General features: G+C 47.9%; 7 protein-coding genes across 7 annotated transcripts in view; 4 read left to right on the top strand and 3 right to left on the bottom strand.

Annotated features, from left to right (window-relative positions):
* Window positions 1-26,587, top strand: part of LOC134509936 (histone H2B 1/2/3/4/6) — a 73,927-nt gene that overhangs the window by 35,434 nt on the left and 11,906 nt on the right. The window lies entirely within an intron of this gene.
* Window positions 6,374-7,065, bottom strand: LOC134509931 (histone H1.03-like). The gene has a single exon (XM_063322615.1). The coding sequence runs from the start codon at window positions 7,055-7,057 to the stop codon at window positions 6,374-6,376; it is 684 nt and encodes a 227-aa protein (XP_063178685.1). The 5' UTR covers window positions 7,058-7,065.
* LOC134509961 (histone H4) lies at window positions 13,193-14,438 on the top strand. Its single transcript, XM_063322652.1, has one exon. It carries the CDS (start codon window positions 13,229-13,231, stop codon window positions 13,538-13,540), a length of 312 nt encoding a protein of 103 aa, XP_063178722.1. The 5' UTR covers window positions 13,193-13,228; the 3' UTR covers window positions 13,541-14,438.
* Window positions 14,539-15,039, bottom strand: LOC134509952 (histone H2A type 2-C). The gene has a single exon (XM_063322642.1). The coding sequence runs from the start codon at window positions 15,012-15,014 to the stop codon at window positions 14,625-14,627; it is 390 nt and encodes a 129-aa protein (XP_063178712.1). The 5' UTR covers window positions 15,015-15,039; the 3' UTR covers window positions 14,539-14,624.
* Window positions 16,417-17,210, top strand: LOC134509944 (histone H3). Its single transcript, XM_063322634.1, has one exon. It carries the CDS (start codon window positions 16,441-16,443, stop codon window positions 16,849-16,851), a length of 411 nt encoding a protein of 136 aa, XP_063178704.1. The 5' UTR covers window positions 16,417-16,440; the 3' UTR covers window positions 16,852-17,210.
* LOC134509950 (histone H2A type 2-C) lies at window positions 17,460-18,464 on the top strand. Its single transcript, XM_063322640.1, has one exon. The coding sequence runs from the start codon at window positions 18,025-18,027 to the stop codon at window positions 18,412-18,414; it is 390 nt and encodes a 129-aa protein (XP_063178710.1). The 5' UTR covers window positions 17,460-18,024; the 3' UTR covers window positions 18,415-18,464.
* On the bottom strand, window positions 19,359-20,313 carry LOC134509960 (histone H4). The gene has a single exon (XM_063322651.1). The coding sequence runs from the start codon at window positions 19,808-19,810 to the stop codon at window positions 19,499-19,501; it is 312 nt and encodes a 103-aa protein (XP_063178721.1). The 5' UTR covers window positions 19,811-20,313; the 3' UTR covers window positions 19,359-19,498.

Raw genomic sequence — 26,587 nt, 5'->3', positions numbered from 1 at the left:
TAATACAAATCCACCCTCTTTAAGTTTTAAACCATTGTGCCTTGTCCTATCACTACAGGCCCTTCTTAAAAGTCTTTCTCTGTCTTTCTTGTAAGCCTCCTCCATATATTGAAAGGCCACAATAAGGTCTTGCCTCGGCCTTCCCTTCTCCAGGCTGAACAACTCCAACTCTCTCAGCCTTTTGTCACGGGAGAGGTGTTCCAGCACCTTCATGGAGTTCACATGGGCCCACTTCTCAAGCCTTTCAAGGTTCTTCTGGATGGCATCCCTCCCTTCTAGAGAACCAGCTGCACCACTCAGCTTGGTGTCATCCACAGACTTGCTGAGGGTGCACTCAATCCCACTATTTATGTCACTGATGAAGATATTAATCAATATTAGTCCCAGTACAGACCCCTGAGGGACACCATGCATTCCTGTTTCCCATTTAGACATTGAACCTTTGGAAGTAATTCTTTTGATACAGCTATCCAGCCAATTCCTTATCCATGTATCAACACATCCATCAAATCCACTTCTCCAATTTAGAGGTTAGAATGTTGTGGAGGACCGTTTCAAAGGCATTGCAGAAGCCCAAGGAGATGACATCAGTTGCTCTTCCCTTATCCACTGATATGGATACAGAAAGTCACTAAATTAGTCAGGCATGATTTCCCCCTGATTTCCCACCAGGCACTGAGGTGAGGCTTACTGACCTGTAGGTCCCAGGGTTCTCTTTATTATTATTTTTTAAATGGATGTGATATTCCCTTTTCTCCAGACTCTAGGAACTTCACCTGACTGCAATACCTTATCAAATGTGATGGAGAGTGGTGTAGGAACTACATCTGCCAATTCCCTCAGTACCCTGGGATGCATCTTATATGGCCCCATAGACTTGTATATGTTCGTGTTCTTCAGATGGACTCAAACCTGGTCTTCTATAATGGGAGGGACTTCGTTCCCTGAGTCCCTGCCTTGAGGTTCAGGGACTTGAGAGACGTGGGAAGAGAAATTGCCAGTGAAAACTGAGGCAAAAAAAATTTTGAGTACCTCAGCCTTCTCCATGTCAGTTTTCACCAGTTCTCCTGTCTTGTTTATCAGAGAGGGAGGGAACAGGTTTTCTTTAATTTTCCTTTTCTGAGGGGAAAAAAAATAATCTTTACTGCCCTTGTGAGGCTTGCTTTTTCTGCCCATGCGGTTAGGATTTTGGGGATAGTTATAAAATGGAATACTTAGTCAGCGTTTCTTTGACACTGGAGGAGAGGAAGTATGTCCGAAACACACCCCCTTTTAAGGAATACCAGCATACACTGGTTGCTGAAAGAACAACAGGAACTCCTGTTTTTATGGCTAGTGCAGGTCCTGACCTATGCTTTGTTTAGCTTTATTGTTTTCAGTGTTTGTTGAGACCAATAATCCTATTATAATTTTTCTACATTTCATTTTTCCCATGGGTCCTGGCAGCCCAATCCTGAAATCATTGAAAAGCAAACCCTGCAGTCCTTGGGAAAACCAAGCACTGGGGTTTCACTGATGTTCCAGCAGAAGGCCTGCAGGAGTGATGAACAAAGCTTGCAAGGCAATGGAAGTGCAAAGAGATCCCAAAAAACAATCTGCAATGTGAAAATCAGAACGAAACACAACTTCAAATCTAGAATGAGTTGTCCAAAACTGAATACGGAGAATTAACGGGGATTCCATGAGGCATTACACCAATGACTTTGTTGTGCCTTGGCAACATGTTCTGGAGAAGAGGGATCTCAAATCCCCATGGAGAAACATGGCTGGCATCCCCCAGTGGCCAGCACTGGACTGGATGCATTGTGATCTAGATAGTAAAAAAGGAACTTGTGGCAGAAAACCTCTGTTGTGTATCTTTGCTAAGTCAAAGGTGTCTAGGTGAAAAGTGGCTTTGTATCTGAACTCAAGTTGGCCCAAATCTGTACTGCCATGTCAGGAGCAGAGAACAGGTTTTGCATTGGTGGCACTCATATTGTACTCTTGCTTTTGGGGACTCCATGCTGGCTGTCCCTACCTTCCTGTCCATACGCTATAGCTGTCTCCCCACTCAGCTCCTTCCTTTTGAGAACCTGTAAACTTAGTCTTGAAATATACATATTTACATCTTGCCATTTGTTCCGCCCAAGATACTACACAGGGCTTTATTCATTTGTTCAGCCCAAGATACTACATAGGGTTTTTTTAATATTTATTCCCTGCTTTATTCAGCTCAGGGTGCTCACTACTACTGAGGATGTGCCACAGCAGCATATCCCTATTTTAAACATCTTGTGCATGAGCTAACATGGTTCAGCCTTTTATCTAGCTTCCCATTTTCTCTAACAATCGCAGAACATTTTATTTTTTATGTTAGCATTGGAACAAGTTAGCTTGAAATAAAATTCCATCTTTGATGTTTTTAAAAAGTGAGCCTCTAAGAGACCTTTATTATTTTTCAAAGCCACACTGAGGCCATGAAGAATAAACTCTTACATGAAACAACTACAGTAAAAGACAGAAAGATACGTAAAAAGGTACAGGAGTAACAGAACCCACTGGCAGAGAATGAAGAGATAAAGAAATACACCTACAGGAATTACCAGGTTTTGTGGTAATCTGACTTTGTGGGGACTAACGTCAATTAAAAATCCTGTAACCCCTTAATCAAAATTGTCCATCAGTACAAAGCAATTTATTATTCTGTGAGGGAGTAACTTGACTTCAACAGAATTCTTGCCAGGCTGCTGAGGGTCTGTGCTACTATATGGAGAATTTTAACTCATGGATTCTCTCACCTTTATTTTCTTTTGCCATTTCTACCTCCAGTGCAGAAACTTCACAGACGTTTGATATCACCATTTACTTAAGTAAATATGTGATAAAAAAGTTGACTCTGTGGAAGAGAAAAAAAATGAAAGCAGCTCTTCCTTGTAATAACTTGCAATTCTGAACCCATTTTTTTACCTTACTCCTAATTTTTGAGCATCTTGGTCAGCGTTTAAAATAAAAAAGTGAATACTTAGGTTTTCTATCTCAGTATGTCTACTCACTAAACACCAGCCTATTTTTGCCTCCTATTAAGCCACCACCTCTTTGGCCACCTCCTCTTGGGCCACCAGCAGCTCAGCTCTCCATATCAAATAGTTGCACAGAATCACTGATAAATCTGATTCCAATCCAGTTCCCAGGTCAGAACTATTCACAAAAGACAGAACATGTTTTGTACCTGAGTTCCTAAAGCTCTTCTTGACATATTTCTTGTGTTTTAGACAGTGGTATTCACATTCTTTAGAGTCCATAGTGTGGGGAAATTTCCATGCAGTGAGTGCATTGTAGAAATTTAACAAATCCACTATTCATCTCAAAATATGCATTAGTCTGAGCACTTTACCAGTGTGGAACAGGATAAGGACATGACAAAGCCTATATAAAAAGTTCAATAAATAGATGCTCCTTGGCCATGGGATGTCCCCTCATACAATACAAAAGTCTTGTTGGAATCTTATTTTGGGATAGCAATAGAATCCCTGGATGTGATAGGAACTGTCTGGGGAAGTTTCTGCTCATTGGTTCCTAGAAAAGGACACCCAGCTAGAAGAGAGAGAGAGATGGAAATAAGGACATGATGGGCAAGGAAGATGGTCCTTGCAAAAAATGTACCAAGTTCCAGAAACTGAACAGATCATCAGCAGCATTTCAAGGACAAAACAAAACAAAACAACGTAAGGCCCTCCTAGTTGTTTTGAGGTTTGACTTTTCACACCTGAGGGGAAGGAGGAGGAATTAGGGGTACTGATTGTTAGGCCTGTGGTTCAATTGGCATTAACATGACATTACCCTCAACCCTGCAAACTCATTTTCCTCAGGCCACTCTTGTTCTTTTATCACCGTACTCCCCTTTTCCAGATGGGAAAAATAATCTCCAGTAGGTACCTACGCTACATTGCCCAGCTCAGCTTTGCAAGTTAAACAGGATTGTTTTAGGTTTTTTTAATGTTGGTTTTGTCCCTGTACTTGGCAGTATATCCAGTGGAGCCTATAAAGCTAGTCCATTCAGTGTTCCTGCATACACATACACTTCCTTTCTGTTGTGTGGAACAATCTCTTATATTATTTGGCAGTTATCTCCAGCTAAGGACTCTAAAATCTATTCAGATGAACCCACAGCTATATACTCTGCCTATAAAGCTATTTTAGACCTGTATCATTGTACTTAAGCTGGTGTTGCCCAACACCATTTGTGGTCAGTGATGTGCTATTCTTCTAAATCCCAACTGCTGCAATATCTGAGCTGGGTAACTGCTCCAACTGAATTTTCTCACAACAACAACATCATCAAGAAAAAACCCAAAACCAAACCAAACAAAAAAACCGTTATAGTAATTTGAGTTTTCCCTCTTACCTCTCAGAAAAGGGAAAGAAGTGCCCTGATGCCTCCTGCAAGCAAGCAGGGAGGGTAAATTGCAACAGGCCAAGTGAAATGCTTTAATTACCCAGACTCATTCCAGAGGCTGAAATATTTATTCCAGGGCAGTCCTGCCGAGATCAATTCAATTAGCAGGGATGTGTGTGATACAATTTTGCCCATGCTACTGCAACTGTTTCAGTTTTATCTTTTCGGGCTAAGCTGTAAAGAAAAAGAAAAAAAAGCACGAATATCACATTTGCTACAGCAGTGTACCAGTTTGACAGTCAAAATCTACTCCTTTCCAACTAGTTGTTCTACAACTGGGCTGGAAAATCGCCGTTGACCCGCTCCCTTCAGGTCAGAGCACATAGTTGGGTGAAACCTTTTGAGAATTAGTGGGTGTGACTCCCAACACCCCTATGTTACAGTAACTACGAGAGCCTGGTATGCACATCTCCATCCCAAACAGGGGCACAGGCATGTCAGCTCAGGATTTCAGACTGTCAGGAGCCAGGGCTCTGGCCCCGACAATTTCAGAAAAAGAAAAGTGGGATGTGTATACAGGTGTGTAAGTTATACAGAGGAAGAGGTCATGAACACAAGGAAGGACCGACAGTCAGATGCACCCTAACAGGCAATTCAGAGGAAGAGTAAACAAGCATTTTAGGAGCAGGGATTAAAAAAAAAGGCTCTGTTTTGTATTTCTTTCACTCTTAGTACATTAATTTAGAACGTGGACAGTCTTTGCAAAAACACCAATACCCCGCGAAATCCAACCCCACCATTTCTCCTCCAAACCGCCGTGACCCCGTTTCCGGGTAATCTCTTCAGATATACGGGGTTAACAGCTACAGACCTGAGATCAACCATCTTTTTTTAAGAGCTGAACGGGTAGTTCCATGAAATTCCCCGTTCTCCTGCCCGCTGGGAAAGCGCCCCCCCCGCCCCAGCGCCCCCCTTCTCCCCGGGTGCTTCTCACTGCTGGCGCCCAGGCAGAGCCTCAGCGGAGCGAAGGGCATCCCTTGAGCGCAGAAAAGGCGACAGAAGGAGGGGGCGGTCGGGTCATTGGGTACAGGAGGCCGCTGCGGGGTTTAGGCGGGGGAGGCTCCGGTGCCCGCTGTTTCCTATCGCGCCCAGCGCTGCCTCCGAGCGGCTCCGCTCCCGAAACAAACGCCCCGGCATGCGGGTAAGAAACCAGCCCGGCAGCCCCAAGGGTGCAAGAGGTTCATCGCGGAAGCCAAGGACCGGCGCGGGACGCCAAGGGCGGCTCGAATCGCCCGTGCCTCTCGGAACCCCCTCGCCCGACGGTTTCCAGGACAGGGACGATCTCGTAAGGGACAGAACGGACCAAGAATAAAAAAAGCCCCTAAGAGAGGAGGGGAGCCGACCCAGGAAGCTCATAAGCCTCTTCCGCCGAGGAAGTGGCACGTCTTGTTTAACCCGAAAACTGCTACGGACCACGAAAGCCCGAAGAGTCGCGGCCAATGTGTGAGCAGCGCGGGCTTTTCGAAATCGGTAGAGCGCCGGGGGGGGCGGGGCGGGCGGGAGTGCTGCCGACCACAGCCCTCCATCCCCCCACCGATCGGAGAGAAACTACGGGGAGCCGCTACACTTCACACACACACACACCCTCCCCGTCGCCCCTCGCCGAGCCGCGGTGCCGTGAGCGCTGCCCGACTCACACGGGTACTTTGGGCTCGCACCAGTTTCTTGCGACTCACGGGAAGCTGAAACGAGCCGTACCGCAGTGAACGCCGCTGCGGTACTGCCCGGCAGCTGTAGAGAACAAAAGGGAGGAAGTTTGCAGTTTACGGTCGGTCCGGTAACAAAAGCAGCGCTGAAAGTTAAAATTGCGCGCGCGCACACACACGCACAACAGAGACGTAAAACAAAGTGTTTCAGCTCTTCCTAGGAAAGCTTGGGTGGCTCTTAAAAGAGCCGTTGGGTTTATCTGCAAGGCAGACGGGACGTTTTCGGGATCATTTATTTTTTCTTGGGCGCCGCCTTCTTTGCCTTGGCTGCTTTCGGCTTGGCCGCCTTGGGCTTGGCCGCTTTCGGCTTCACCGCCTTCGCTTTGGCCGGGCTCTTCGCTGCTGCCACTACCTTTTTGGGCTTGGCAGCCTTCGCCACCTTCTTGGGGCTCTTAGCTGCTTTCTTGGCAGCAGCAACCACCGGCTTCTTAACTTTCTTGGGGCTCTTCTTCGCTGTCACCGCTTTCTTGGGCTTCTTAGCAGTGCTGGCGGGCTTCTTGGCTGCCGGCTTCTTGGACTTGGCCGGGGCTGCCCGTTTCTTGGGGGCTTTTTCCTTCGCTTCTCCGGGCTTCTTGCTGAGGCGGAAGGAGCCAGAGGCGCCGGTGCCCTTAGTCTGCACCAGCGTGCCCTTGCTGACAAGGCTCTTGAGTCCCAGCTTGATGCGGCTATTACTCTTTTCAACGTCATAGCCGCCGGCAGCCAGCGCCTTCTTGAGGGCGGCGAGGGAGAGCCCCTTGCGCTCCTTGGAGGCGGAGACGGCCTTGGTGATCAGCTCGGTGACGCTGGGGCCGGCAGGTTTGCGGGCTTTGGAGCCACCCGCCGCTTTCTTCGGTTTCTTAGCGGCCGTAGCTTTCGCTGGGGCCGCAGCCGGAGCGGCGGCGACTTCGGGCGCGGCAACGGGCGCAGTCTCGGACATGGCGCCTCGCGCGGAGTCCTGACAAACAATAGCGGCGCTGCTGCCGCCGCCCTCTTTTATAGCGGCGCCGCGCGCCCTGATTGGTGCGTCCCGCCCCGCCCCGCCCCTCCCCGCCGCCGCGCCCGCTGTGTTTCTTCCCGATCCAAAAAGGGCTTTTTCCTCCCGAAATTTACAGCCGGCGCGCCCCGTTTCTTCTCGAGCCGGGAGGGGGACGTCTGTCCGACCAGCTAATGGAGTTTCCCGTCGGAAGGAGGAGAAAGGAGGGAAAAGCGGCCGCAGAAACGCCGCGGCTTGGAGCCACAGAGACCTAGAGAGGGAGAAACTTTCGTTTTTTCTTGTAAATTAAAACTATACCATCGGCTAAATGGGCACAGCCGGCGTGCAGACTTATTCTTTAGAAGGTCCTCTCCACATTAAGGCAAAACCCAGCGCCGTTTGACCCGTTGTTCTCAGGGTAAATTGATATTAATGCCGAGCAAGTAACACAGCTTCGCCCCGTCGTTCCGGACGCGGGTGCAGAACTGGCTCCTTCGGCCGAGCCGCTTCCCTCCGAAATCGCATCACCCCGATCAGTCTGCCTTCAGCGACCACCGTGTCTTAGCTACCGCCTTTTAGGGAGACGTTTGTGCCTCAACAGCGTTTGTGAAAGTCGATGTTACTCTACGTCAGCTCAAGTATTTCAGTGGAACAAAGCACCGACGTGCCCCTCTGAAGGTTGATGTTCCTGTCATTGCACTTTCCGTGTAACCTCAACGAAGTCGCTTTCGTCTGTTAAATTCAGCAGTCAGGACATTGCAATATATCGGGTTTTAGTCTTAAAACGTATAAAAGAACTTGTCTTTGCATCGCGATTTGTTAAAATTGATTGGTAAATAGAGTCTGGGGTGTAATGAAAATTGATCTGGACGAGGCGCTGAAGCTGAAAAATCGATCCTTTGAGGGTATATTCGGTAAGCGGGACACTTTACTAAGCAAAACTTATTTCTCTGTTCTAATGTATGGATGTTGACGCTGTTAAGTGTTTTGCTTTGATAACAGCATTTGGTGATTCACCGTTTTGCTCCTTTCAGAAGTAAGGTAATAATTCACGCTTTTTCAAGGGCGTTCCTTCCCCGGGTCAGTGGCAGCTCCGTATTCGAAACAATGGATGAATTCTCACTTTCTTCCTTCTTTTTCAATGGTGTGTTGCTTTCTTTTTCATACGAAACAGTTAACAGCCTGTCTGCAATAATATTTTGTTTCATACGCTAAATAACAGGCTATCATCAGCTTCTAAAAACGCATAAGCAGATCTATTCAGGGCTAAAACAAAGTATAACAGGGTGAATGAAATGACGGTACAATGTAGAGTTCCCGCTGCCTGGGACTGTGAAAAGGTACAAATTTTCTGACTTGAATCTCCATGTGACATCTGAGAAATGTTCTTTTCTGATTACACGTGTTTAACTAAAGATGTTAAAGGGCTACAATCAATGCAAGGACTAGAGTTATTCTAGTAATTTAACATACCAGGTCTTATTGTCTCCTTGGAGGTAAAATGTGGGAAGAAACACAGCTTTGTGAGTTCTCCTAGCGAATATATTTCAGCCTGTAAAAAGAAGGTAAGTGCGTGTTTTGAGTGATCTGGCTGCGATAACGAGCCTGACAGAACTGCAAAGTGTGAGACTGCAGAAGTGTGCATTGTGTGTTGATTAAACACAGAAAGTGGAAACTAATTTTTATACCCATTTTATCTGATTATTATTTCCTGTAATGGAGAACGGAGATTTCAAGTCCTCCCAGAGGCAGTGGAGATAATATTTTTTAACTCTCTAGTCCATTGATATCTGTATATAAATGACTTGTTTGTTTCAAGCTATTCACATCTAATGGCAGCTTTCTGACAATTCTCTAGACTTGTACAACAAGGAATATTGTAATTCTTATCAGTCTTTGGAAGATTCCTAGTAATCTTTTGATTTCTCCCAAATTCTTTAAGGCAGAAACAGACTCTGAGATTCCTGGAAATAGAAAGAGAGCATTCATTTTTTGCTTTCATTGCCATGATTGTTTCTGGACTTACTTGGAAATGAGAAAGTGTTTAGAGATTTCATTCTAATCTCTCGAGCCCGTCATTGCTCCATGTAACATATATTTCTGTACATGGGAGATTGTCCCCATCCACTATGGAGAGATTTATGACCAAGACAGATTTAGTATCAGGCTGTGGATTCTCATCGGAAAACAAGATTATGATCTCCCCTACAATGTAGGTCAGAGCAAAGGCAGGCATAAACCAGAGGACAGGAAGGGCAGACCTGAGTGTTGAAGAAAATCACAGATCATTTGCTTCCCTCTGGCTCTTTTATTCGTTTACTTTTTGCTTTTGTATGTTCAAGCATAATATCCTAGAACTATACAAGTATTTGGATTGTAATCCAGTAAGTGGATTTTAATTTCTCAGCCACTGTAGACCAAAATTTATTTTTTTTCACCCACTGTAGAATATAATCCAAAACAGAGAGCATGTGCTCAACACAGGAACTTGGTGCAGTTATGCAGGTACAGCAGGAAGCCTTCCCCAGGCCTTGATATTCCATTATTTCCTCAGTTTTATTTGAGTATCACCACTCCATCCACCTTTCCTTTGTTTTTAGAATCAGCAAGTGTCAATAAAAATACAGAAATATTTTACTAAAATGTAGTTACTTTCCTTTCAGGAAATAACCACTTTTATGAATTAGCTTAGGCCTATGGAAAGATTCTACCTAGAAATTCTTGAAGAGGTTACTAGGGAAAAAAATGAACCATTGTCAGAAGAATGTGATGGGTTTGGTTCTGCATCAAACCCCCACACTTGCTGTGGATTTATTCAACTTTATGCAGACTGCTTACTGAAACTGGACATCTACCCTTGCTCCTATTTCAAGGAAAAGTGGGATAAATAGTACCAAATTATTGTTGCCCTGCATTTTAATGCCCTCTTTCAAAGATGATGCCAAACACAGGTGTCATAATGTTCAGTAAATCATGAATCCCTGCTTCCTTCTGCTTAAAAGAGTCATGGGCTCCCACTGTTTTCCTCTGTGCCTACTAACATTTATTTTCCTGAATTACTAGGAAAATAAAAATGTCGTACAATAAATGTTGATGCAGTATTTTCATTAGCACCACCCACAAATCAACAACCACCAATTCCTTCACCACGAATTGTGGCTTCCACAATGGTGAGGCTTTTGGCTTGGTTGTAGGGCAATCTTATTTTTTCTTCTGACAAATTTATGGATATAGGCCGTAGTTCATAGTAAGATATGCACTACAAAATATTTGAAAAATTATATATTCCACATTTGAAAGACATCTTAAAATCATTTTTTTTCATACAACAGAACATGGCTTATTGTCACAAAATGGATGCATTTTTTAAATCAGAGAAACACCATTCAAATACAGATGAAAACTACTTCTCTCACTCCCAGCCTTTGTCTACTAGCGTACCTGAGAGGACAGAAACCCTGCTGCTCATCATGCAGAAGCTCCAATGAACTGGAACTTTTAATTTCTCTTTTTCTCTCGTGTGGAGCAAGAGCAGTTTCTGACACAGCATTAGACTTAAGGGCTGCTGCTGGAGCTGGCTCAGTGGCACAAGGATGAGAATGATAAGAAGGAACAATTTGCGCTTAGTCAACAGTATAGATCTAATAACAAGTAAAGCCTAGAAAGAATAATTTTCCAGGTCTCAAATTCCCAAAGCTGATTGAAGAATGAGGTGACCTACAGTGTTTTTCTAAAAGTCGTATTAGTGCTCCTTCCAGAATTGCAGGGTTAGGATGTGAACAGGGCCTTCTTCCCCACTGGCAGTTTTCCCTTTGGAAGCTCCAGACATGACACAAGCAGATAAAGTTTTGGTATAGCAGTGCAGGAAGTTAAGGATGCTTGTGAAACTTCCAATGCACTTGGAATTCTTTTTTTTTTTTTTTTTTTTTCTTTTCCTTCATGTGGCAAAAGCATTACTTGGGGTTCCCCAACTCCATTGATACCAGTTTGCCAAATTCCTGTTACTGTGTAACAGACCAAGCTCTGAGGGCTACTTTAGATCAATCTCTAGGTATTTTTACACTGAAAGGAACGTTTCTCTGCCTGCTTCAAAGCCTATTAAATCAATGCTGTAGATTCAACATAAAAAATAAAATAAATAAATTGTAACATAAGAACATACTGGGACTTTTATTTCATTTTCTATCATGCTTACATAAAATGTAGATTGCCTCTTCTGTGAAAAGAGAGAGACTTATATTCCTTCTTTAATTCTTGAAGCTCCTTTTGTCCTTTACTACCAAGGTGATGAATCTTTTTACTGAGCATTTACATAACACAAGATAACAATTTACCTATAACCTAATGGGTGCAAACTGACACTGGAAAGGGGCAAAGCTATCAAGAGAGCTTCCACGCAGTTTTTGGCACTTTGAATTTGTGAGTAAACCCACAGAATTCAGGGGACTGTGTGTGTCAGCAGCCCAAACCCTTGCACATATAAGTAGATATTCAGGTGAATTCTTCAGCATATACTGAAGTAGAGATAGTGAGGGAAGATAATCAGACAAGTCATAATTGAGTGGAAATGTAATTCAAAAAAGTGTCAATTATGACATGGGTGAAATATTGCTTTCTAAGGCTCCACAAATTTGAAAGTGTTTAGACACATATACAGGAAGAAAGGCCAGGGAAGTCCTTTCAAAGTGTTTTCTATGGTTGTCTACGGTTAGGAGTAATTTTGAAATTCAGTTTACAGCTGACATGCTCACATCACATCTTTGAAGCTGGTCCTCATTGATGACATAAAAAGAGGTCAACTTTGTGTTTGTAACATATAGTTCAGAATTTCTTCTGTGTATGAAAATATTTTTGAGGTGATTTTGTGGAAAAAAACCAACCTAACAAAAAACCTTCAAAAACCAAACCCACAAACTGTGATCTCTAGGCTAATGAGTTATGAAGGTAAGAAGCTGCTAAGAAGAAAATCGTAACAACAACGTAAATGGAGATAACCTAACAGATGAGGGAACAAAAATAAGAAAAACTGTAAGAAATGCTTTCAAAATTTTCACAGATACTTAATACCATATTTGCTATGGTTGCCCTATTGCCTTATAAATTATTAACAGTTGTTCATTATCTTCTAGACAATGTATATTTCTTCTCAAATGGAATGATACTTGAAATAGTTCAGGGGCGTATGTAGGCCTCAAATCCATATCTAAAAAAGGCAACACAGGAGAAAGGAAAATAAACTCAAGGTATTGTTTTTGATTGTCACATTCACTGTAAACTCTACCTGTTTCAGGTGGTTTATCGTGTATTGTCATGTTTATTCTCTGTATACAGTACCCAGCATCAAAAGAACTAGAGACTGAGAGTTCAAGGATTTAGTGCTACACACAAAGTAAAATAAAACAAACTCAAACCATAAGATCCGTGTTCATTCTTGGAAATAATTAGTTCTTGCAACCAATATAGTAATTTATACACAAATGTCAATATGCAAAAGATAAATAAGTAGACCTGCAAGTAGAGATATACAATAATATTCAAAACATTAATGTTAACACTGTGAAAAAGAGCAAGAAGAATTGAAAGACCGATAGATGCTCCTAACACTTCTGGTATCTTGTCGAAAAAGTAATGAGAAAATATTTGAAGAAAATGGGATGATGCCCAGCAGATGGCAGGAGAGAAAAAAACGGCGAAGTCAGTAAAAGTAGCTCCCAAACCATTTCGCCACCGCTGTCCCGGGCGAGCTCTCCAACAACCGGCTCGAAAGGTCCGCAGGGAACGCAAGAGCGCTGACTCCTCGGCCGCGACCCACCGAGGCACTTGAGAAGGGGCCACACGGCCCCCAGAGGGAGGCAGCCCCGGAGGCGCCCTCGGTCTCTCGTAAAAGGAGGGTTCGTGAGCCGCAGCCCCGCCGGGAGGACCAGACGCAGGCGGGGCGTGTCGCGAAGAAGCCGGCCGGGGCCCGGAGAGTTGCTCGAGAGCAGCAAAGGGCGAAGGCCGCGCTGCGACCGAGACCCAGGCCCCGCCCCTGCCGGCCGTGCCCGCCCCTGCTCCCAATCAGGTCGGCTCCCAGGATATAAAAAGCCGCGCGCGGCCACAGAGCATTTACAGCTCGGTAGAGACAACGACACCAGGATGTCTGGTAGAGGCAAAGGTGGGAAGGGGCTCGGCAAGGGGGGCGCCAAGCGCCACCGCAAGGTGCTGCGCGACAACATCCAGGGCATTACCAAGCCGGCCATCCGCCGCCTGGCTCGGCGCGGCGGCGTCAAGCGCATCTCGGGGCTCATCTACGAGGAGACGCGCGGCGTTCTCAAGGTCTTCCTGGAGAACGTGATCCGCGACGCCGTCACCTACACCGAGCACGCCAAGAGGAAGACGGTTACGGCCATGGACGTGGTGTACGCTCTCAAGCGACAGGGGCGCACCCTCTACGGCTTCGGCGGCTAAAGCTTCTTCCTTCCCCCCAGACCATCTCGAGAACCTAAAGGCTCTTTTAAGAGCCACCCACTTTTTTCTTTTGAAGGAGCTGTTTCGCATTATTTGTACGTTTTCGGTAATCGCCGTATTTCTGTTCTTCTGATGTTCACGCTCGCGTGTTTCCCATCTCCCCCTTTCCCTTGCCGACTTGCAGCCCCGCTGGCAAGCCTTGCCCTTCGGCTCTGGGCGCCTCTCTAGGTCTAGGGACCTGCTGCTGCTGTATTGTTACGCTTCACGGTTCTGCCGCCTGCTTCTCTCCCGGCAGCCGCTTTGGGAAGAGCTTGCTGAGGCGCTCTGCGAGTTTGTGACTGGCGTGTACTGATACCACAAAGTCCTGGAAGCTGCCTGGGGTCTGGAGAGCGAACCTACTGCCTCCCCTTCAGGGGCTTTGCTTGGGAAAAAAAAACCGCGGCCCACGGGAACAGTCTGTCTGCACCAACCAAATAAAAAGAAGGAAAAAGGTAAAACCCGACTGTGTCTCGCCAAAGGGCGGTGGGTCTTTAGTTTCCTCACGCTCACAGGGGGAAGGCGTAGCAACTACACCGGGTTCGCTTCAGCCGGCGGGGCGCGGGGGCCAGCGGTCGCCCCGGGGAGGGCCCATCCCTCCCCGGCCGCGAGCAGGCTGAGCACCCGTGCTCTTTTGAAAAGCCCGCGCAGGCGGCGATTGGCTCCGGGCGATTCCGCGCCCGGCAGAACCCGCGCTCCGCTCCCCGGCACAGCGCCCGCCCTGGGCACTGCCCGGCCGGGAGAGTGGCACCATCCTCCAACCGACCACTGGCCGGGGCAGAGGTGCGGAGCCCCTAAGGAAAGCGCAGAGTACTCGGCACAGCCCGAGCGCTCTCCGCCAAAGCAACTGAGCCAGGGCCACCCAAAAAGAAAGATCCTCTTTTAACGAGCCAGCCCTCCCCTCCCTCCCTTGGGCAAACACACACACTGCTTCCCCGGCCGCCCGCTCCCAGTAGCGTCTCAAGCTCCTTTTCTCGACACTGTGGGTGGCTCTGAAAAGAGCCTTTGGGTTTCGTTTCCGTGCTCGGGACGCTTCTCCCGGCCCGGTTTACTTGCTCTTGGCCTTGTGACTCTCGGTCTTCTTGGGCAGCAGCACGGCCTGGATGTTGGGCAGCACCCCGCCCTGCGCGATCGTCACCTTGCCCAGCAGCTTGTTGAGCTCCTCGTCGTTGCGGATGGCCAGCTGCAGGTGGCGGGGGATGATGCGCGTCTTCTTGTTGTCGCGGGCCGCGTTGCCCGCCAGCTCCAGGATCTCGGCCGTCAGGTACTCCAGCACGGCCGCCAGGTACACCGGCGCGCCGGCGCCCACCCGCTCCGCGTAGTTGCCCTTGCGCAGCAGACGGTGCACGCGGCCCACGGGGAACTGCAGCCCGGCCCGCGACGAGCGCGACTTGGCCTTGGCCCGCGCCTTCCCGCCCTGCTTCCCGCGGCCGGACATCCTCAAGCGATCAGTCGCTGCTAAACACCCGCCACCGCAGAAAAAAGCTGCTGAGTTCCCCCCGCGCCCTCGGGACCGCCCTTATATCCCTTCCCTTGCGCGCCCGCGGATCCTGATAGGCCGAGGCGCCTCTCGGCGAACGCGCACCCAATGGCGGAGCGAATCTCGTCCTGACCAATAGCGAGGGGCGCAGTGCGGAAAGGCCTCCGCCCGCCCTCCCCGACGACCAGTCACGAGCCGGGGGGGCGGGCTCCAGCACGCGGCTCCGCCCGGGCGGGAATGAACGATCTCGCCACCGCCCGGACTCAGGGGGCGCCCCGATTTCCCTTGTATTTTCGCATTCCTTGATTGTTTGAAGCAGACGGGTCGGCAAAGCGCGGGCTGGGCGGGCGCAGTTGAGAAGGTAGAGAGGAAGAGAGTCAGTGAGCAGGAGCAAAGCCGGCGGCGTTACCGGGGCCGTGGAAAGGCGGCACACTCCCTGTATTGTTTCATGTGGGGTCTTTTCCCCTCGGGAAGGGTTCCCCTCTTTACAATACCGGGACACCCCAAAGCTGTATACACTTGCTTGCATCGTCAAACCCCCGCTGCTCGCTCCATTCTTTTCCCACCACCCCGAAATGCACAGAGGGGAACACTAGTTGTACACGGCTTCTGCACTCACAAAAGGCAGAAGGCCAATAAAGAGTACAGAGAAAAGGCAGCATCCAAGCAACAGAGAAAAGAAGCACACTTTTATTCATGTAGTTCTGCTTAGGTTAATACAATAAAATGTATTTGTTTGAAGAAACAGGAATACAAATTACAGGCAGGAAAACTTTCAAAGATTAAAAAGCGACTCAAAAGCGCGGATCTTTTCCTTTCTTTGATTAAACTTACGTTTTCTAATATCCTGGTTTTCATTATTCTTTCCAATCTATTAAACTTTTTTCAACTGCCATCTTTTATTCCCCTCTGTTTTCTTCTTATATTCTGTACGTTTCTGCAATCCTGCAACGTATTTAAATAAAATGTCACTTATCTTTCAGTGTATTTTTCTTCCTGTTAACTCTGCGTTGAAAAGAGGAAAATTTCACCAGAAAAAAAAGCAACAAAAAACTTTTAAAAAACGAAGAGTTAGTTATAAACTTAAACATTATCTATTGTTTTTTAAATCGATAATACATGAAGCGTTTATAGAAACTGAAAAAACATATGGTTATAAACAGAATGGCTTCTTTAGGCGATACGTAGTATAAAAGAACAAAGACGAAAAAGGGTAGGCGGTACCTACCAGTGGCGGCATTTTTCGAATTTGAATCCACCAATGAGACTCAACATGTGCCCATCCACCTATCAGGGAAGGGACTACTGCTATATATACTCCTCGAAGCGGGCCAGGTTATCAGTGCTTCTGGTCGTTACGACTTAAGCTGTTCGTGTGAGAGCGATGGCACGCACAAAGCAGACAGCGCGTAAGTCGACGGGCGGGAAGGCGCCCCGCAAGCAGCTGGCCACCAAGGCGGCCCGCAAGAGCGCGCCGGCCACGGGCGGCGTGAAGAAGCCGCACCGCTACCGGCCCGGCACGGTGGCGCTGCGCGAGATCCGGCGCTACCAGAAGTCGACGGAGCTGCTGATCCGCAAGCTGCCCTTCCAGCGCCTGGTGCGCGAGATCGCGCAGGACTTCAAGACCGACCTGCGCTTCCAGAGCTCGGCCGTCATGGCGCTGCAGGAGGCCAGCGAGGCCTACCTGGTGGGGCTCTTCGAGGACACCAACCTCTGTGCCATCCACGCCAAGCGTGTCACCATCATGCCCAAGGACATCCAGCTGGCCCGACGCATCCGCGGTGAACGTGCATAAACTGGTTTAAAAGATCGCTGTGTATTTAAGAACATTTTAACCAACACAAAGGCTCTTTTAAGAGCCACTACATCCACCATAAAAAGAGCTGTAACATTGCAATTATTTTATTGATATTTGTGTTGCCTGAAAATATTCCTATGCTTTACTTTATTCAGGTTGATGGATTAAGCAATAAATTTTTCAGAACTGTTACACATGATCAGGGCAACCAGCACTGTGGATCGCATTGAGCTGTGTGGTGAGTACACTGAAACTTCCTCAGTTTCCCTCTGAGTTGCATGAAGAGACTGAGCTGACATCAAACTGAATACCAAGTGGCACCCTAATTTTAGCATGTACGTGAAAATCTTTGAAAGTTTTCCTGCCTGTAATTTGTATTCCTGTTTCTTCAAACAAATACATTTTATTGTATTAACCTAAGCAGAACTACATGAATAAAAGTGTGCTTCTTTTCTCTGTTGCTTGGATGCTGCCTTTTCTCTGTACTCTTTATTGGCCTTCTGCCTTTTGTGAGTGCAGAAGCCGTGTACAACTAGTGTTCCCCTCTGTGCATTTCGGGGTGGTGGGAAAAGAATGGAGCGAGCAGCGGGGGTTTGACGATGCAAGCAAGTGTATACAGCTTTGGGGTGTCCCGGTATTGTAAAGAGGGGAACCCTTCCCGAGGGGAAAAGACCCCACATGAAACAATACAGGGAGTGTGCCGCCTTTCCACGGCCCCGGTAACGCCGCCGGCTTTGCTCCTGCTCACTGACTCTCTTCCTCTCTACCTTCTCAACTGCGCCCGCCCAGCCCGCGCTTTGCCGACCCGTCTGCTTCAAACAATCAAGGAATGCGAAAATACAAGGGAAATCGGGGCGCCCCCTGAGTCCGGGCGGTGGCGAGATCGTTCATTCCCGCCCGGGCGGAGCCGCGTGCTGGAGCCCGCCCCCCCGGCTCGTGACTGGTCGTCGGGGAGGGCGGGCGGAGGCCTTTCCGCACTGCGCCCCTCGCTATTGGTCAGGACGAGATTCGCTCCGCCATTGGGTGCGCGTTCGCCGAGAGGCGCCTCGGCCTATCAGGATCCGCGGGCGCGCAAGGGAAGGGATATAAGGGCGGTCCCGAGGGCGCGGGGGGAACTCAGCAGCTTCTTTCTGTGGTGGCGGGTGTTTAGCAGCGACTGATCGCTTGAGGATGTCCGGCCGCGGGAAGCAGGGCGGGAAGGCGCGGGCCAAGGCCAAGTCGCGCTCGTCGCGGGCCGGGCTGCAGTTCCCCGTGGGCCGCGTGCACCGTCTGCTGCGCAAGGGCAACTACGCGGAGCGGGTGGGCGCCGGCGCGCCGGTGTACCTGGCGGCCGTGCTGGAGTACCTGACGGCCGAGATCCTGGAGCTGGCGGGCAACGCGGCCCGCGACAACAAGAAGACGCGCATCATCCCCCGCCACCTGCAGCTGGCCATCCGCAACGACGAGGAGCTCAACAAGCTGCTGGGCAAGGTGACGATCGCGCAGGGCGGGGTGCTGCCCAACATCCAGGCCGTGCTGCTGCCCAAGAAGACCGAGAGTCACAAGGCCAAGAGCAAGTAAACCGGGCCGGGAGAAGCGTCCCGAGCACGGAAACGAAACCCAAAGGCTCTTTTCAGAGCCACCCACAGTGTCGAGAAAAGGAGTTTGAGACGCTACTGGGAGCGGGCGGCCGGGGAAGCAGTGTGTGTGTTTGCCCAAGGGAGGGAGGGGAGGGCTGGCTCGTTAAAAGAGGATCTTTCTTTTTGGGTGGCCCTGGCTCAGTTGCTTTGGCGGAGAGCGCTCGGGCTGTGCCGAGTACTCTGCGCTTTCCTTAGGGGCTCCGCACCTCTGCCCCGGCCAGTGGTCGGTTGGAGGATGGTGCCACTCTCCCGGCCGGGCAGTGCCCAGGGCGGGCGCTGTGCCGGGGAGCGGAGCGCGGGTTCTGCCGGGCGCGGAATCGCCCGGAGCCAATCGCCGCCTGCGCGGGCTTTTCAAAAGAGCGCGGGTGCTCAGCCTGCTCGCGGCCGGGGAGGGATGGGCCCTCCCCGGGGCGACCGCTGGCCCCCGCGCCCCGCCGGCTGAAGCGAACCCGGTGTAGTTGCTACGCCTTCCCCCTGTGAGCGTGAGGAAACGAAAAACCCACCGCCCTTTGGCGAGACACAGTCGGGTTTTACCTTTTTCCTTCTTTTTATTTGGTTGGTGCAGACAGACTGTTCCCGTGGGCCGCGGTTTTTTTTTCCCAAGCAAAGCCCCTGAAGGGGAGGCAGTAGGTTCGCTCTCCAGACCCCAGGCAGCTTCCAGGACTTTGTGGTATCAGTACACGCCAGTCACAAACTCGCAGAGCGCCTCAGCAAGCTCTTCCCAAAGCGGCTGCCGGGAGAGAAGCAGGCGACAGAACCGTGAAGCGTAACAATACAGCAGCAGCAGGTCCCTAGACCTAGAGAGGCGCCCAGAGCCGAAGGGCAAGGCTTGCCAGCGGGGCTGCAAGTCGGCAAGGGAAACGGGGAGATGGGAAACACGCGAGCGTGAACATCAGAAGAACAGAAATACGGCGATCACCGAAAACGTACAAATAATGCGAAACAGCTCCTTCAAAAGAAAAAAGTGGGTGGCTCTTAAAAGAGCCTTTGGGTTCTCGAGATGGTCCGGGGGGAAGGAAGAAGCTTTAGCCGCCGAAGCCGTAAAGGGTGCGCCCCTGTCGCTTGAGAGCATACACCACGTCCATGGCCGTGACCGTCTTCCTCTTGGCGTGCTCGGTGTAGGTGACGGCGTCGCGGATCACGTTCTCCAGGAAGACCTTGAGAACGCCGCGCGTCTCCTCGTAGATGAGCCCCGAGATGCGCTTGACGCCGCCGCGCCGAGCCAGGCGGCGGATGGCCGGCTTGGTGATGCCCTGGATGTTGTCGCGCAGCACCTTGCGGTGGCGCTTAGCGCCCCCCTTGCCGAGCCCCTTCCCGCCCTTGCCTCTACCAGACATCCTGGTTTTGTTGTCTCTACCGAGCTGTGAATGCTCTATGGCCGCGCGCGGCTTTTTATATCCTGGGAGCCGACCTGATTGGGAGCAGGGGCGGGCACGGCCGGCAGGGGCGGGGCCTGGGTCTCCCTCTCTTTCGCGCGCGCGCGGCGCGGCTTTCGCCCTTCGCTGCTCTCGAGAGACTCCCCGGGGCCCCGGCCAGTCCCCGCCTCCGCCTGGGCCTAGGCCTCGCTCGCCTTCCGTAAGTCCCGGTGGCCCTGACGCGACTCTTACCCGGCATATTTCCCTCCCGGCCGGGCGCCGGCGCACGGGCCTTCCTTTTACGACAAGCCGAGCGTGCCCTTCAGCAGGGAACCGCTGGCCTTGCAGCCCCCGCGGACCGTTTTTAAGGTCATACTAACCAAGTCTCAACAGTTCTGAGGTCACATCGCAATGACTCAGTTATAGTATTGAGAACCGTTTGCTAAATGTACAAACTAACAGATCTCCTCCGTGGCTTTTTGCTAGTTTTTGCCTTATGCTGTGAAGAATCAGGAAAACTACATCTATGCCTTCATCTCAGCCCAGAAAGAAGTGTGCATGTTTTTCTAGAAGCTGGCTATGCCTTTATTTCAAACTATTGTAGCACTGGTCAGTCTGCAAAGGGCATTTTCAGCGTAGAACTGGAGAAGGCCCTTTATTTGCTAGGTTGTGTATGGAATGTTGCTTCACATTAAGTCCCAGACACCCTGGTCACATTCAAAAAGCATTATTTTTCCATTTAGATCACTGATACTACCTGGATGAATATTAGTCATGCATGTCAAATGTACAACAGAAATGGCTGTCAGCTACGTGCATGTGTACCTCCATGTTTTCAAAGGCCTTACATCACTCTGAGTGTATAGATATTTTTTCTTTCACGTAATACGTTTTCCTCTCACCAGTGTACATTGCCAGTGACACAATTTCTCTTTGTTATTTTGGTATGACTTCATGACTGAAAATCAGTCATCATAACTGTTAAAGCTATACCTCATTTCTCCTGGCTATCCTTGCAGTCCTCCTTTTTGTAGCTTAGGACCTACTGGGGCTATGATATTAGCATAATTCCAATATGAAGGGTTTGCCTGTGCTCATTGTAGCCAAATACATGCATCGTTATCCACATAGACACACAGGAAATCCTTTCAAGATGAAGGGCTCAGGGAGATCTTTGTGAACTCTTGACAACCCCTTTGTCTCACTGACATTGGCATTTGTTTTTTCCTTAGTCACAGTGAACCCAAGAGGGAAGATCTGCATGAGTGATGGGATCTAAAAATATAATGGTGTTTATATATATATAAAAATATAATTCTTCCCCAGTATCTTTCAGTTCTGATATTTTATATAGGAATGCCTTTGCCTGGCCCTCCCTGATTTCTTTTTCTTTGTTCTTTCAAATGACTTGTCATTCCCTTTGCTTCAAATTCTTTTCACCTTTCTTCATCTACAGGAAAGGGGGTTCAGTTCACTCTCTGTGCTGGTTGACACTTTGTCCCACTTCATCTACACCATAGAAAGCATGTTTTCCAGCGCCATTTTGTCACACACACAGAGAACACTTAACTGTACATAAATGAGATTCTCCTCTATGAAAGGGATACACACCATGTAGTATACACGTCCATCACCTATTTGTCCATCTCCCACTCCCACTGTATGTGTTCCTCAGCCTTTCATATTTTGTCATGCTAAAGCCACATCCTGAAACATGAAAAATGAGAGCTGCTATATCCAGAGAAAGCAATCAATAAAAACACAGGAGAAAAATCCATTCAAGCATCTCCAATTCAAAGACAACCCCCATCACTTCGTGAGTCCCTGGCCTACAAATCACTAGGACCCAAGACATCATTTTGATGAAACACTAGTTATTGTTCTTACCCACTTTTTTTACTGACCTCTGTCAGAGATGGGATATTGGCCCAGATGGAAGTTTCCTGTGAGTCCCTCAGTTCTTCCAGTGTTATGTTGATAAATGTCTGTCCAGAAAGAAATTCAAAGCACAGCACTATCTCAAGGCTGTCCCACTCATATTACCCATTAATTTCTCCCCATTCTGGATCCCTGCTGAGAAAAAAGTTCTGCTGCTACACTCTGTACTCTGGCTCTGTCCTCTCCCAAAGTTAGGGCTTTTGTCCCTCTGATACTAGCCCAACAGAGCATGGTCTCCCTCGACACTGAAGAGATGATAACCAGGTGATAAAAAATCTCAAAACAACACAAACAAGAGCTAAGACTATTCACCATGTTACTGAAGTAATCACATGTTGTAAAATGAAAAAAAAAAAACAAACTAAAACCTAACAGTTTTCAAGTATAAGAACTTTTTCTTTTCATTAGTATTAAATGCAGACAAACATTTCCATCGTCTTTCAGTGATGTTGCTGACAGTGGTAACCCTTGAAAACCTTTCCATGTACTCAACATGCCAAGGCCTGTGTTATTCTAAAGAATTAATAATAAAAGCAGAGATCATACCTTTGCCTCCACTTCAGTTTTGGTTCAACTGTTGAGCCTAAACCCTTTTTTTGCCTTTTCTCTTTTTTTCCTTTTTTCTTCCCCCTCCTTCCCCAGGAAGATGTTTATATAAATGGCCATGCATTAGATCTGGACAGTTAATATCAGAATGACTCAAATGTTTACCTTATTATTCAGCAGGCCCTTTTCTCAACAGCTTTGGGTAATTGGGACTATTAAGTTTCCTTTCTTGTACGTGCCTCCTATTTCAGTTTGGGTAAAACCAAAATCCCAGCTGATTTCTCTGCACTTACCACCTCTAAATAGCTGGACACAGGCTGCTCCCTGCTTCTAGCTGCTCAGTGCTGGCTTGCGTGCTAGTCTTGTTCACCATGCAAATAAATGTAAGATGTTACGAACTACTAACCTCAAACAGCACACAAAAGTTAAACTTGTTATTCTACTCCTCATCTCATGCACGAAGCAACCAAAATTTGCATTTTCAGTGTGCAAAACAGAAAAAAAAAAGGATGTCAGGAAGACCAAGATTTAGATTTAATACACTTAACATAGAATCCAATCCTTCCTTCTGAAACCAGTTCATACAAGGCAGTTTGCAGAAAAAATAGGTGAAATATATTCTTCTTGAATGTACCTGCACTGTATACACATACTCTCCTGAGCCTGTGAAGCCAAATTCCTGACTTCCTAACTGTCTGAGAGCAGGAGTGCTGGCTGACTGGCCTCGTGTATATTGTGGGGAAATCTGGGCACCACCAGCCCTTCCACTGCCCCTAGCAGTCTGGATAACCTCCTCATTGGCGACAGTGCCACGCTGGCACCAGCCCATGGACTGTGCAGCTACAAAGCATGTACTGTAAAAAACGTAAGCTACAGCACAGCACCCTCAAGTGCTGAACAACTCAATACCTTTTTGCTCCCTTCTATGAGAAGACAGACACCCAAATGCTTGCAATACTCCTGCTCTAGAAAGATGGCACAAACAGCCTTATCTGGAGCCAGTACCTGCTTCACCCCCACACCTCTGAGGAAAACCGGCAAGGCAGCATCACTTAATGAGAGTAACTTTACGTGGTGTGTGACGCAGTGCTTTGGCTGCCATTGATGGCAGAAGTCCAGCTTACACAGTCTCTGGGTGCCAGCACCACTGCCTGCATGGCAAAAAAAAAATGCATTGCCTGCCAACCCAGAGGTACCTGGAAGCCTGTCACATCAGCACCTGGGGTGTCACCAGCCTGGGAGATGGCGGATTGCAGACCAGCTGTGCACGCACTATGTCCCAAGGACAATTGGTCCCCCATAGGTACCAAATACGGCTGTGGTTGGAGGGACCGCGTGGATTGGTCACATTGCTCCCTCCCTCTTACCAGCATTCACAGGGAGCACTGGCACACAAATAGGAAAGAGTGGAGGGCAGAAATCATGCAGGAGAGTCGGGGTGTTGTGGGGAGGAAGGGTGGGTTGCTCAGCATTGCTCTGTGTGGGCTGCACATTTCTCTGCGCAGCCAGGCCTCAGTGCTGATGGAGAGGCTGCTCTGAAAGGACAGTGTGGTGCCACCCTTCCTTAGTGGAATTCACTATTAAATGCAGGTGAAAGAGAGGCACTGTTGATTCAGGAGAAGATGATTTCTTTGGGGAGCCATGGTTGGTGGAGCTTCTGTTAACGTTGCTTACCTTTCATGAAGAATTTGTCTCAGGGCCTGATGTCCACAATCGCGGGTTGATGACTACATTCAAAGCGTGCCAGCGTGCTCCAGAAGACAGTTTGTCAAGTGCCTTAGTTTAGTTTTAGAAGACCAAAGTACTTTAAGACATAAATAATTATGTTCTTTGGTATCTGACTGACAGTGAGGATCTTTTCTTTGCCTGTGTGTGAGAAAAGTGAAAATGTGTTAGAGTGGTAAACTCCTGTACAGTAGAGAACAAAGTGCATCTTTTTTTTCCTCATTAGCTCTTCTGGGAAGGATTTTGGCCCCCTGCATTTTTGCTGGTTCTGCCCCACACCCCACACACCCACCCCCCCACCCCCTTTCCCAGGAAGGGCACCTTTCTAAGCACCTCCTAACTATGGACATATCCAAGTTTTGTACTAGAGGTTTTCAATTGCCAAATGAAATGCCATGGCAATGATGAAGGGAGGCCACAATAGGTGCCCCAACCTTTAACCAAGAGTACAGGGAGGAGCGTGCAACATTCCAGGAAGCTGAGTCTATGGGGACAGTCATCCGTTGCCCTACCCTATTTGTCCTGCCCACTATAGATGCTCAGCCATACACTGGATTTAAAAGGCCTTGTGTGGCCTCATTTACACTAAGTCTTAACAACAGCAGCAGCAGCAGCAGCAATATTAGTATTATGTAGGATGAGACTTGTTTGCTGAGCTGCAACGAGTTTGTAGTTTGGTAGGTACCACTTTAAAATTGCTTGGCTAAGGGGTAAAAGCTGTTAAACTGTGCTGGCTGGTTTGATCACACAAGTTGTTACATTTGTAACTCAGACGAAGGATGAAGTCACTGAGGGCAAGACAGACATGGGTGTAACACTGTAATAAGAGTGTAATCACGGTTGCAGGGAGTATTTACACCTCTTTCCTGTGGAACACGTATGCGGGAGCGCAGCACTTAACATAAAGGCCCTCACCTAAATCTCTCTGAAAATTGGCACTGGAAGGAAGGAGAGGGGCTGTGGTGTCCAGGCATATCAGCTGTATTTCCTCCAGCTCTCTAAGAGCAACTGGCCACGGCACTCGCCTACAGCAGGTAGAGCAGCCCATTAACCACGTTAGTGTGGCTAGCTCTCATGCTAATGCCTCCTAACAAAATTGCTTGAGAAGAACAACTACCGTGCCACCTCTCATTATTGCAAAAACATCTAAATATAACTCAGAGCTCATTTTCTTAGGAACAAGTACTGGCAGGTCCTAAACTGGAGATGGGAATGTTTGATAGCTCTCAGGTGTAGTGCCAGCCCTTGGCTGCGGTTCATGTGTCTCCTTGCTTACGCCAAGAGGTCTTAATAGAGAACTGCAAAAGTTGGACAGATCTGGGTATCTGAAGGGAAGTGACTTGCAGGGTTCAGATTGCAATCTCTTGCAGGTTTGTGATGTAGTGTGGCCTGCTGGGGTGCCCATGAGGTGAGAAGGATTGAAGTCAGTCAGATGTCACAGACATTACAATAATGCTTTCCCAAAAAGTATCTCTAAAGATCCTGATATCACTCCCCTCCTCTTTTAATGAATGCTGAGGTCTACCTCCCTCCAGTCTCATTGGGAAAGCCAAACTGCATGTCAGAGTCTACGTGGCACCTTCTTCATGAAGTCTTTCTACAACATCCTATGCCTAAACCAGGAGTATTTCCTTTTCTCATTTGCTCAGCTGGAGGTGAAACTACAATTCCTGCCTTTTATATAATCCTTCACCACATTTTTTCTTTGCCAGAGTGCATCTGTCCATTCCTTCTAAACTATCTGCTCTGACTGCAGAGGAAACTCTTTAAAAAATTGCCAAATGGAAGTTGATTTTCAAAAATTTGGTTCCTGCATGTGTGTGTTTCATGTAGAGAAGAACACGTGTTCCAAGCAGCAGTTGTACATCACTAAAGTTATTTTATGTCTTTGCTGCAAAGCCATTAAAAAAAGGAAGATCAGAGCTTCTCTCTGTGTCATGAAATTTCTGAAGTTACTTCAGTTTATTTTAAGATAGTGGACTGTAACTGTCGGAGATCAGAAGCTACTACACATGTTATTAGCTCTGCATGTCGGGAACAGGGAAAGGGTAGCAACTGCTGGGAGAAAAGCCAGGCAGACAACTGGGATGGCGACCATTTTAGCCACCTCAATTTCAGCCACCAATAAATGTGAATCAACACTCTGTGAAGCCACAACTGAGGGCTGTAGTATTTAGATCTCCTCCAGTGAAGGTTACCGAAGTAAATGCATATAAGTTCAAAATAACAAGAGTAGGCAAAGTGAGTATTCGTTTTGCTGACATGTCACTCATAGCCTACATTTTTCCTCTATGTGCTATGAAATGTCTTGGTAGCTGCTAAATGACATCTCGTCACAGCATTGCTACTTTATTTGACTTTGCAGTAAAGTCAATAGCAAGTCTCATTCATTTATTTACAAACGCATGTAGGATATAGGCTTAAAATACATATATATTTATTTTACTCCAGTTTGTTGGGGTTTTTTTAATTTGTGGAGGTGTGTATTCAATACCCACATCCACCCCAATTTATTTCATTCCTATATCCTTATTTTATGCTACCTAACTT

This window comes from Chroicocephalus ridibundus, chromosome 1, assembly GCF_963924245.1.
Source record: "Chroicocephalus ridibundus chromosome 1, bChrRid1.1, whole genome shotgun sequence".
NCBI lineage: Eukaryota > Metazoa > Chordata > Aves > Charadriiformes > Laridae > Chroicocephalus > Chroicocephalus ridibundus.
The sequence above is the reverse complement of the archived record's forward strand: the minus strand, read 5'-3'. Positions and strand labels throughout refer to the sequence as shown.